Here is a 13546-nt window from a genome sequence, read left to right on the forward strand (position 1 = left end):
GCCTCTGTTTCGGCGATCACCTCTTCATTCGACGAAAATTTCTTTCCCAGCGAGCATCCTTTTGAGATCTGAGAACAGGAAATAATCGCTGGGGGCCAGATCTGGAGAATACGGCGAATGGATGGATTTTTGCCATCCTTTTCACTGACTTGTGACACGATGCATTGTCTTGGTGAAGAAGCAGTTTCTTTTTCTTCAAATGCGGCCTTTTTCGGCGATTTTGTCCTTCAAACGGTCCAATCACGCTATATAATAGTCGCTGTTGATGGTCCTTCCTTTTTCAAGGTAGTTAATGAAAATTATTCCATGCGCATCCTATAATACAGACGCCATAACCTTGCCAACCGACTGTTGCGTTTTCCCACGCTTTGAAGCGGATTCATCATGTGCAGTCCACTCGGATGACTGTCGATTGGACTTCGAAGTGAAATGATGGAGCCATGTTCAAACACTGCTCCGAATCATCAACTTGTCGTTGTTTTTGGTCAAAAGTGAGCTCGCGCGGCACTCACTTTGCAGAGACCTTCTTAAACCCAAATATTCGTGAATGATATGATGTACACGTTCAGTTGATATCTTTAGTGGCTGCTATTTCAGTCAATTTCAATTTACTTAATATTCAAAATCATTTTGTTGATTTCTTTAATATTTTCGTCGGTAACAGCCTCTTTTGGGCGATCCTTAATGGTTGATTTTCCTGGGTCAAATGTTTTTTGGGGTTTTTGCTTCAAATGTATTTTTTTCCTTCAAAAAGCAATATTTTATCAACAGGCGAAATTCTTTTACTTCTATTTTTTTCACAATAACAAAAGTTGCTTCACTCAAAAAGCTGTAATTCACAAACTAATAATCCGACAGCTGTCAAATTTATACACGCATCTTTTGAGGGTTAGGGCTAACTAAAAAACATGGATTTAATTCTAGTAACGCCATCTATGTGTCAGGCCGGGGACTTTTCAATTGACCTGTTAATTGAGCATTAAGTTAATTAAGCATCGTTTCCCAAAGCACGACTTTTTCAGTACATTTCAATTTTTTTGATAGTTTTCCATCTTGTATGTTTTGAAAGGGACTCTATAATTACCAATTTGTTAGCATGACATATTTTAATATAAAACAACTGTTTATTGTGTCTGTTTTAGTAGATTTATTAAACTGTTTTTAATGGTAAGAAATATCGTATTTCTAATAGAACATACACACATAACACGCATAACATAACAACATAACACGCTAAACAAAAGAAACAAAGCACTATTAACAGAACTATCGTAATTTTAAATGAAATTTTAAAAGGGTTTCCTTTGCATTACCTCTGTGCCTAAATTTAAGCAGTTTTACCTAATCCTTGTAAATAATTAATATAACATCTGTCCAAGTTATCGAATTAATTTCACTCCCTTTATAGGTAAATGAGTGCCAAGGGATATTTAATTTTTTAGCAAGGTTTTTTGGTATAACCATTATTCAACTTAGAGACATTATAAAGTTCTTAATTCACCGAGAGATGTAATTTGGAGATTTTATTATGAAGTCTCATTTTAACATTTATATTTTTTCTAGCGACGTCCTATTACCCTATTTTTTAAAATATCTACCAAATTCTCATCTATATGTATTCTTGGTCTAGTCAGTTTATTTACGAATATTAGAATTGAATGAATTAAAAAGTGTTGAGTGTGTTTACTTAAACAGTAGAGTAAATTTACTATTCATTTAGGATAAAATGATTTGAATTTTGCTAACGTAACGGTCCGTATCCATAAAATAAACCATTCCTCTATTTGCTTTTGGATATTAAAGGACGTTGGGATTTACTTATCATTTAAATCAATCAGATAAATCAACATATATATTTTACTACACTATTATTACTATTAGAATGTTATCTATGCCGTTATGCAGATATTTTGGATTGATTTAATAAATAAAATTACTAGTAATGAAATGAGAAATACATTTGGAAGAAATGTTTGTTAAAATAATAATCAAGTTGGTCAATAATAGGTAATGATGAAATTCAATAAGCAATACTCCAATCTACCATTAAACAACAGTCCGGCGTAAGACAATGTAGTCTAATGAAGCTTATTATTCGACGTTTTCAGAATACGATTGCAATCAAATACCAAACATCGGGGGAACGAATCATTGAAGATAATTACGCAATGCTCGCTCAAAGTTTCGTCCAATAAGAAAAGACTAAATATAATTACAGCATTTCATCATTCCATAAAAAGATGGACGCAGCAAATATGATATATTAAAGAAATAAGAGAAACGCCCATTATACAGTAATTTAGATTCAATTAGTAAAGAAGGATAAAGTTTTTGCTCATTAGAAAAAGATGTTAAAATTTTGGTGCCCTCCGCTATTTGCTAAATTTTTTGCTAGGTGTTTATTTCTGACTTTGACTTTGAATGAAAACATTTAATAAGGTTAAGCCAAATATATAATTGGAGTAATTTGTAAAGCTATTAATGTTAATCCTTTTATTACAGTTTTTTTTTATTTCGACTTTTACAAAGATAAATATAAAGAATAAATAAGTTCTTATAGTGCCTAATAATATTTTAAATGCCCGCCATTAATATATAGCTTCAACCGTGTCTAAGCGTAAACAATGGCGTGTTTTTGTCAGGTCATTTAACAACAATGTCGAATAAAACACTCAGATGTGTAGCCTAGATTCTTAATGGTTTTGCGAATGTTTAAAGTAGTTTCAACTTCAGGCATTAAGTATATTTTAAGGTCTACTTGGAGTGCTTAATTGTACTATCTACGTACGTATGTTTTGACGCTTGCTTACACCACCAAGTGGAAACTAACTAGCATTTTAACTCACATAACACGGTAATGGTTTATCCGTGTATTAACTTTTGTTAGTGATTAACATCGTTAATGTATATTTTTATAATTTTCATTTAATAAAATCATAAATTAAATTGACCAATAAGAAAATTATTAGTGAATAACATTAAATCAAGTTTTCGCATTTTGTCTCGGGTCCTTCCAGTTCTTAGGTCTAGGCTTATGGAACATTTGAGGTAATCTTCCTGTTGGTATAGAAGAGCTTTTCGATTCGGTGAGTTCTCAGGATTCCATCAGTAGTGTCTTTATGTATGGTAACATGTTTTTCCTACTATGTTTTCTTCTATCGGTTTTTTTTTCGACACGGTGTTCACGACCCTTTAATTTGTTACTTAAACAATTTTGATGTGATGATCTCTGCCTCATTTTCATTTTGTGAATCTGGTCGCCTTTTTTTATCACTACTGACTATAACTGTACGGGTCCCACTAAGCATTTGAGTAGCGGTATCTACGGATCAATTTGCGATTTTCGCTGTGGATTTGATCTTGAGGTGTGTTTCACAGCAAAACTACTATACATAGTATCGAATGGTACAGCATTTCTAGTATATCATGCGGTATTTTCTTCTCTCCTGAACCACTTCTGCGACTTTTTTTTTCACTTATAACCAAAGCAGTAAGTCATGTATTAAACATAATACTTTAACATTGACAATATTTATCAAAACCTTACTAAGTATTAATACCATATCTTATAAACATATATATTTAACATAGCACTAATATAAACGCAAATACAAAATCAGTAGTATTTTATTCACTTTTTTTCGGTTATTTATTAATGAACAATTTATATTAATATTAAAACAGAATAAAGTAACTCACATTATTCTAGTGTACAAATTCTAGCTGCAAACCAATGCAGTATTTAGATATTTTAAATTATTCAATGTTATTCGATATATTAATTTACACAAACATAAATGCTACTCTGAAAATAAGTCAAAATAAATAACTTTATTTTAATATTTACCTTTAATAGTTTTTTATATTTCTTGAATTAAAAGCAAAATTATGTGATATTTAAATGACTAAGTTTCTTTTATTCTTGAAATCATATTAGATATCTATTCAAGTTTTCGCGAAACGTTTTAGGGGCCAAAGTAATCTACCAACATTTTACTTTTTATCTAATAAATTAGATGTAATTATCATTTTTATATCAAATCATTTTTTGGTTATATAATAGGGCACCCTAACAGTTTATTGTTTCATATTATTTATAATATCTCAACCATAAACCATAGGTTATTTTTTATTTGTAAATTTAATGATTTAAATAAATATTTTTCATGATTCCTGCTATAAAACTCACAGGCAGAAACTCACTTCACTAAGTGATCTATATGTATTTTAGTGTATACATTTTGTGTTATGCTGTCGTACGCATTCAATCGATTAGCTCAGTATATTGGTATGCACTCAACACTATTTAACATGACACACAGAACTTTATTTTATAATAAAGGGTTACTAAGTAAATAAATATTTCAGCTTTTATGCAAATGGTAAATGGATTTCTACCACAATACGTACGCATGTTCACGATACTTACCATTATTACTATAGACCGTAAGCTGCTTAGTTTTGATTAAGATTTTCTTTAAATATTTAACACGGGAATTGTAAAGAAGCCCTTGTCTAAGCCGGAATAGCTTTAAGAACTTATTAGGATGCTCATTTTAATTATTAACGACGTCGAAAATTATCTTTGTCGAACATGGCACAGATGGCAGACCCTCATGAATAAGTCAGTTCATCCGAAATAAGAAAAATGAAATAGACTTAAGAAACCTTTTCTTATTTCCAAACTTACCTTTGGTATTTTCTTTTTCTTTGGTTTTCTCGAATACAATAAGGTCTTATAAACAATCTCAATGAGTTTTCTCAGTCAATGGCAACTAATAAATTTGTTAAATGTCGCCTATTTCTAATAAATATTATTCATTGACACTATAGCCATAGTATTTTTCTTTGAAAGGTAAAAAGTCATTCCTATATTTTTCTAAAAATTATTTGATTTAAAAATTAGATTACAGGTTATTTTCGTCATATTCTTTTGTACTTTCGAAAAGTGATTACTAAAAATTGTATTGTGTTCCATTTGTTCTGGTCTCTACGAGATATTCTTAATGCTGTAAAAGCTGATTTCAAGAAAGCAATGTCCCTAATGACACCTTAATTCCTTAAAAGGGATTTTTAGAGCAAAAACGAAATGTAGAAATTTTGTAAGTAATGAAATGTCCGCCACAATCTCCTGAACTTCATCCCATTGAATTAGCATGATAGGTATTAATAATCAATTTTGACAAACAAAATTAAAGAATTGAGGTTCGTCAAACCCAACGCAGTTGCGGGAATGCTTGCAAAGTAAATAGAAGACAGTGGAGTCCAAACATTTAAATAAGTTCAGTGAGTAAAATCAAATGAGTAAAATTTGTAAAGAAGTCATTAAAGATAAGTGTGATAAATCCTATCTGTTTGTTGTTTGTTATTTTAATTTTTTTTTATTGCCTGATGGTTACCAAACTCTTTAAGTGTATATGTCAAATAATAACTTAACCAGCTGAACGACTGAATTTACTGGACAAGAAAATAAAAATTCTATGAACTTACACCGTAAAGAAGGAAGCTCATGGTGTAGTTCTTGCATCTACTGCAAGACGACCTTTAGGCTAGTCGTTGGCCTAACCTAGTTCGCAAAATCCATATAGCAGCGAATCGCTCCGAACGTTATAACACTAACATACTTAGGTGTATATGTAAACAAGTATTTTCCATCGAGTGAGGAACTTTGTGTATGGCAAACAGGATAACGTCGTCATTGCCGAGACGTAGATAGATGCCCCTATATTTTCTGTTTTATTATTGTTATTCATTTTATTCATGAAGTTTTCTTTGCCGCTTCGTTTTTGCGAGAAAATAGAATAGAACAGAGATAGTTTTTACCGAGACGATTTTGAATTGAATTGTAGATTCGGTTTTTTTTTCGTGTAGAGCAAAAATCGTTTTGAGAATAGAGACTGAACACTAACAAAAGTGGTAAAAGATATATCTTTTATTTTCATATAAAGGTTTTTCAGATATCTGTTTTTTTTTTAATTTTGAATATAATTTCTCTTGATAATTGAAGGAGTTTTCCTTAAACCTGAAATATCTACCGGAAAATACGACCATACCTTGAAACTACACAACCATTAAACTATATTAGATATTTTATAACATTTTTTTCGAGAATTATTTCAAGAAATATTTAAACTTTTTAATAATTAATAGCTTTTATATTTTAAACTAACATTGTATTTCTAATATTTTCTCTTTTTAATTGCAGCAATTATTCCGTTCCCAACAGTCACAGGCAACAACACCTGGCGCTGCGGCTCAGTTGCAGCTACTGCAACAACAACACCAACAGCAATATTTGGCCGCTGCTCAGCAACAACAAGCTGCAGCAGCTGCGTTCACACAACCGGGACCTTACGTGTTAAACGCCCAACAGGTAACAATTTACACTAAATATTTATTAATCACTACCGCTTTTCGTTTGATCACAACCCATTTGAGGTAACGCCAGCGATTTTTTTTCACAACTGATATTCATTTTGAAAAATAGGTCCTGATTTAAAAAAACGTTCACTTCCACCCAACCGTGAAGTATATCTTCGTGATGTTCGTGATTTCTATAAATTACCGTTTCTTAAAAGGTTAACATGAAAATTGAGGCTTTTAATTGATTTTTGTTTGATAACTAAAAAAAATAATATCTAATTTATACAATTATATGATTCAGAATTTTTTTCCTAAAATCAGTTATGTAACGTTACTGGCAATACTACAGATGTTATAATTGTTCTATTTTCTGAATTTTTTTCTTCTATAATTTGCACTATTTATAGACGAAGTCTACATTTTACCTGTATTAAGTAATGTAAAAATGTGTTATTAATTTTTTAAAATGTTTGTCCTGGAAACAAGACGTACAAAAAAGGGTTTAATTTTGACCTTCTTTATTTGAATGAATCTTAAATTGATTATTCATCCAACAAATTCTCCAATTTTTCATTACTGAATTATTCCTTTTCATATTTAAATATGAGAAGTAAACTTCTCAAAACATTCTATTCAAAATCCGATATATGGTATTTATAGTTTGATATATTATTATCTACTATTTGGTCAAGTAAAATATACTGAAATAGGCCCTAATAACAGTGTTCGGTCAGAAGTAGATTTTTGAATGAGATATACATTGATGAATAACAGAATGCTGTATTGAAAGTAAAAGATATTACAAATGAATTTCCATACTTAGTATGGTATATCGACAGCTATCCTCTTCGCCCTTCACCGCATAATTTAACCACAAATTACCGCTCATTTTTAGGCCGAACCATATTTGATAACAGCTGGTGTGCCAGCTCAGTATTATGGAGTTGGACCATGGGTATACTCAGCGCCTCCTGCAAATCTCGCAGCTTTACAACAAGGCGCCAGTAATGGAGTCCGAAGACCATTAACTCCAAACGGAACCAATGAAGCCCAACAGCAAGTACAGGTAATAATACCATTATTTTTATTCTTCTGTATAAATATAACCTATAACATAAACATTTAATGTATATACAATAATACTGAAAACCAACGTGTATATTTATGTAATTTATATTCAATATCCTTTAGTAATCATTTTATACCAACGTTAATTAATTAGCATTAATTATGGGTAATAACTTCGTAATTGATATCGAATCCCCTAATAGCCGACAGAGAAAATACGATTATAACACTCTCGTTACAGAAACGATAAAATATTTTCATCATTATTTTTCATTAATTTTTTTTTAATATACATTAAAATAAAAATGCAACATTACAAATAACTATTAACAATTGGTGTTTTTTTTGTCAATATGTATATTTTTCTGTACATAACTTAAAATGTATCTTATTACAGCCGGGAGTGCCGGCAGGCAGTTATATCGTTCCTGCCGCATACTACGAACAGGGCGCCGGTCCTATTCTTGTCGCTCAAGGCGCAGCTGCAGCTGCAGCCGCAGCTATGCGAAACGGACATGCGCCTATGCGTCTAGTGAGCCCTGCAGCCCCTGTTCTTGTACAACCCCCTGGTACCGCACCTGGACGTGCCGCACAAGGCGCAGCTGCCGCTTCACTGTACGGCGCAGCAGCTAGTGCTCAAGGTTTATATGGAGCCGCCGCTGCAGCAGGAGTAAGCACGTCTGTCAACGGAACTACATTAGGAGGTAAGTTATAATATTTTAGTTTGTATATATTATAAGTCTGTATATCTGTATAATCTGCACATGTACATAATGTACTATATGTTTTCATCAAAGAGAAGTTGTCTCAAAATTAATTTAGAGTAAATTAGTTTTCATAAATATGAAAGATATATTAATACGACTTCCACATTATTTTATATAATTCGTTAATTGATAATTTTGAGATCTCAGCTCATTACAGGTGCGATATTATTTGAAACATTTCAATTTATACTGCTTTCGGTGTCTACAGCTTCAACCAATGCTACATCGCAGTGTTTCATCTTTAACATTTCAGATCAAGACTTTCCCTTTTATTTTTATTAACTACATTATTTAAATTAATAACAGAGTTCGCTATGTAATGCACCCTCGGTAATATCTAGTACTTGTATCAAGACATGTGGTCAATTCAAAATAGGAGTAACACGGGAGAACTGTCAAACCGTCGCAATTTTGCCGCAGAGTTTTAGTACATTTTGGCTCTGACATATAACAAAATGTTAATATAAATAAAATAATTGAACAGATATTCTATTAAATAGTACATCAAATGCATTTATTATCGAAGAACTTAAAAGTACAATTAATTTTACAGCGGCAATAATTTATAGGTTAGAGTTGTTTTATTATATATACATTGAGCTTTTTTACTCTTTCATCACCCTGTCTTGGTAAATGTCAACATTGAATCATAAACCAACATTCATAAGGTTTTATTCAATCACTGTCACTTTCAGAAACTAATCAAGTGAATAATTAAGCTGTTTATTTCCAATCTATCAAAAACTTGCTCAAGATTCTGATTCATTTATCAATTTCTTCTTCAATGTGCCTGATCGAGCTCGCACAAACCGAAGATGATATTTTCAACAATGCCTCTTTCCATAAAACTAGACAGTTCTGGTTTGAATATCCTTCTCGACCTGAGAATATATTGTAATAATTCTTTGCAATACCACGTATCAACTCAATTGGATTAAAAATGCAGTGATAGGGAGGAAGACTCTGTGGCCATAACATTCAGTAATCTGATCTACTATGTATCTTTTCTCAGGCTTATTTCTAAAAAAGTAAATTACATAAAATGCAATTAAATATTTCATTTATATTTACCAAGTAACAATTTGAAATTGTTCATTCTTTAACATGATTTCCCTGAAACTTATTTTATGTATTTTAAGTAAGCTATTCCTTAATAGCAGTCTTTGAATTTGTTGGGATTTGAACTTATATATGTATGTATATATATATATATATATATATATATATATATATATATATATATATATATATATATATATATATATATGGTAGATATGGTGCATGGTACATTACTATATGTCCAATAAATAAACATTATGACTAACAAAACCTGGAGAACTTATCATAGTTATTCCAACATTTACCTTTTTCCATCAACTTTTGTTATCTTCACACTATATTTATTATCATCTTGCATGAGCAACCCAATGTACCATTATGAAATATTCATTTGATTTTGTTATATGTTTTTAAAAATTGTATTCTTTTAAAAGCAATCTCTGGAAGTTCCATTAAACCCCTTCGAGGGTTATCTTATATTATATATTATACACCATTTAAATCCTATGTTATCCAACAATGTATGAACGGATGTTCTACATCTCTCAAATAGCTGTATATCGTTTGGATTTTTATGGATACTTTCCAGACTAACAATTTTCTCTGAAATAATTGTATTAAATTATGTTTCGATTGAAAAAACTATTAACTGTTTAATACATTTCGTATATTTGATCTCTGAAACACCAAGCTGATCTTCTGAAATACGGTTTCTTTTTGGCGAATTTAAGGTTATATTGTTTTTTATTCTTTGAGATATTTTAGTTACCGTTTCCGTACTAACATACAGTGCAGCTGCAAGGCGCAAAAAAATATCTTCAATAGAAACCGCGGCGATTTCAAATTTATTAAAACAAAGAGTTAAAACAACGTTTACCGGTTTATAACACGTAATTACAATATTTTCAAGAATTTTCAGATGTTTGGCAAACGGACAAATTTTCCTGGTTCATTTCGATACATGTTCGAACTTCTCTAACAGCATTCTGTCTCTTTTTAAATAGAATAAAATGACAAGGATAATATTGTCTGACTGTAAAATGAATTTACAACTTTAAACAGACACATATTGACACTCGTGTCACTGCTATTTTGAATTGACTATAGCTATCATAACTACATAATTATCAAAGGATCAAAAGCGACTGGGATATTATCGTGCTGTCCAACAGGTCTTCCCAATCTAGTTCTGAAACAGTTACTTAATGTCACTTAAAATGTCATTTAGTATGATCCTAAATAGCTTTTTCGTTAAATCTTTAAGCTAGTCTCGGGCTTCGGCTTACACTATTAAACGAGGCATTGTCTTTGTAATTACAATTCGGCCGAGGCCATACATTGAGAGGACGTATTCAAAACGATTCAATCGATTGAGTACCTAATATTTTAATAATAATTCATTCGTCCGTTAAATTAGTTTGAAATTTTCTGTTAATTAACGGGAACAGTTTCTATTATTGTAATTGTGTTCATTAAACTTACTAATTACACATGAATATGTTATAATGCTAATTACAATAATATTACGTGTATGAAAACAATTCAGGATGCGTTTAAATTATTAGGGTGGTACATATATAACAAGTAATGATGTTTTGTTTACGACAGTAGAAAGTACTTGTTCTAATCTATAATCATTGATTTTGAATTAAATAAAAAATGAGGTTATACTTTGTCTATAGATATTAACAATGAGATAAGGGCCACTAAAATCTTTTATTTGTAAAAGTGAAACAAAAATCTGTGAGAGTTTTAATATTTCAAGTGTATTAGAAATAAAATTCGAAGTAAATCAAATGATTAACGTCGAGAAACTACATGTTATATCTGAATAGTTATTTAGAAAGAAGTAATATGATATCTCCACAATCTGATAGAAAGAAAAATAATTAAATTAGAAAAAAGGTAAAAAAGACTACCGCTATAATAAACTCAAAAGAGGCACAAAGCGAAATCACTACAATTGACACGATGAACAAAACATTAATCCCGTAAAATACACTAAGAATAAGTGACTAAAAAGGACATTAAAGCATGTAAATACCTTGGTTATAATCTATTTGCTAAATTATTATTTTTAATACACAAAATACGTTAGATGCGCTTTTCCTACTCTTGATCTTCACAGGACTTTTTTTTATTCAAATGGACATTTATTAAGAAAAACTGAATAAAACGAAAATATCTTAAAACGTTTTTAGTAACGCTGAAATTCAGTTCATTCAGTTATCATTAAGTTATAAAATAGCTTTATATTCGCATCATCTTTGTGATCACTTAATATCACATTCGTCTCGAACTGTATATATAATATTCTATTGTTAATAAACTCATTCACAATGCAAATGCACATTAACCTTCTGCCACTAATCAACTAACCATTTGGTGCTATATAGGCGTCGCTCAGGGTGTAGCCGGCTCGGGGCTCTTCCCCGCGCTTCCGCCCTCAGCTGCTCCATTCGGCGGTTCGTCGCAATTGGGCGCTATCGGGTCGAGTGCCCAGCAGCAACAACAACAGGCAACGTCACAACTTCATTCAGGTAATCATCACACTAACCACGCATTTAAATCTCTTCACTTTCATTGTATATAATATGTCACTTCATATATATGTGGCAGAAATATTAAAATTATGTAATGACCTAACAAGATATTATATTTATTCTGCGTATGTATATAGTAATGCTGATTGATATCAAAATCATATTGTACTTACATTAACACAACAAACGTTATCATTACAGGTTTAGGCTTAAATACAACTACAACTGGTCGGAGAGATTCCTTTGACAGAAACACATCAGCTTTCTCCCCATCGTTGGATTACAGACAGAAATGGACTACATCATACAATATTGGTAGTAGCCCAAGCCCATTAGCTGGAAGCTTAACACCTCCGCCAGCAGCCCCACTGCAACTAGGTGGCTTAGTAAATTCTAGAGTAAGTCAGCAATGAGTATTTTTCTGGTTTATTACTACCGGTTTACTGATAACACTTATTAAATATATGCTACTCTTCAGGTACTATCAGCAGCACCAGGAGCAGAAGCTAAATATCGTAACTCAGTGGCCGCAGGCTTGAATGCTACAACAATGTTTGGTTCTACAAACTCTTTATTTACAAAAATTAATTCTTCGCTGGCCGCTGTTCCCAGTACTTTAGAAAAAACTCCACAGGGTAGATCAAGACTTCTTGAAGATTTTAGAAATAATAGATATCCTAACTTACAATTAAGGTTAGTCATATATTAAATAAAATTAAATTACAAAGGTCAATAATCTTAATTAATGTATTGCAGAGATCTCGCTAATCATATCGTTGAGTTTTCCCAAGATCAACATGGTTCAAGATTTATACAACAGAAGCTGGAAAGAGCCACTGCGTCAGAAAAACAAATGGTTTTCAGTGAAATTCTATCAGCAGCATATAGTTTAATGACTGATGTATTTGGAAACTATGTAATTCAGAAATTCTTTGAATTCGGCACACCCGAACAAAAGACTACATTAGCCCAAAAGGTATGAACCATTAATAGATTGTTTTGTATGATTATTCTAAATATTTCAACTTTTAGGTTCGCGGTCATGTTTTACCATTGGCTCTTCAAATGTATGGTTGTAGAGTTATTCAGAAAGCGTTAGAATCAATTCCTCCAGAACAACAACAGGAGATTGTTCGTGAACTTGACGGCCATGTTTTGAAATGTGTTAAAGATCAAAATGGAAATCATGTTGTACAGAAATGTATTGAATGTGTTGATCCCAATGCTCTTCAAGTAAGTCAGCTCACTTTCCTATGCGAATAAAACTATCTTAATTCTTTATTTTAACTTTTAGTTTATAATTTCATCGTTTTCTGGCCAAGTGTATACATTATCCACTCATCCTTATGGTTGCCGAGTTATTCAACGCATTTTGGAACATTGCACACCAGAACAGACTGCTCCCATTTTAATTGAACTACATCAAAATACAGATCAATTGATTCAAGACCAATTTGGAAACTATGTTATTCAACATGTGTTAGGTAATGCATATTCTTAGAAGACTTATTTGTAATTAGACAAGTTTGTAATTGCTTAGAATGATTTTTGTTATGTGTGATATATTATTTTAGAGCATGGTAAACCAGAAGACAAATCTCAGTTAATCAGCAGCGTGAGAGGCAAGGTCCTCGTTCTAAGCCAACATAAATTTGCCAGCAATGTTGTTGAAAAATGCGTTACTCACGCCACACGTGCTGAAAGAGCTTTACTGATCGAAGAAGTGTGCGGATTTAATGACAAGTA

General features: G+C 31.6%; 1 protein-coding gene across 15 annotated transcripts in view; it reads left to right on the forward strand.

Moving 5' to 3' along the window:
• The window catches only part of LOC143192891 (maternal protein pumilio), a 434284-nt gene that overhangs the window by 414323 nt on the left and 6415 nt on the right, over window positions 1-13546 (forward strand). For 9 of the 15 annotated variants that reach the window (XM_076398670.1, XM_076398665.1, XM_076398666.1 and 6 more), the window contains 10 exons: window positions 6206-6373; window positions 7259-7429; window positions 7829-8135; window positions 11654-11797; window positions 12002-12198; window positions 12279-12493; window positions 12557-12776; window positions 12833-13033; window positions 13095-13284; window positions 13375-13543. In XM_076398670.1, the coding sequence (XP_076254785.1) occupies window positions 6206-6373; window positions 7259-7429; window positions 7829-8135; window positions 11654-11797; window positions 12002-12198; window positions 12279-12493; window positions 12557-12776; window positions 12833-13033; window positions 13095-13284; window positions 13375-13543 (1982 nt within the window). The remainder of the gene's footprint in view (window positions 1-6205; window positions 6374-7258; window positions 7430-7828; window positions 8136-11653; window positions 11798-12001; window positions 12199-12278; window positions 12494-12556; window positions 12777-12832; window positions 13034-13094; window positions 13285-13374; window positions 13544-13546) is intronic. The other 6 variants (XM_076398675.1, XM_076398672.1, XM_076398671.1 and 3 more) reach the window with 1 other exon arrangement.

This window comes from Rhynchophorus ferrugineus, unplaced genomic scaffold (assembly GCF_030347505.1).
Source record: "Rhynchophorus ferrugineus isolate W39M unplaced genomic scaffold, kcgeb_rfMv2 rfM3, whole genome shotgun sequence".
NCBI lineage: Eukaryota > Metazoa > Arthropoda > Insecta > Coleoptera > Curculionidae > Rhynchophorus > Rhynchophorus ferrugineus.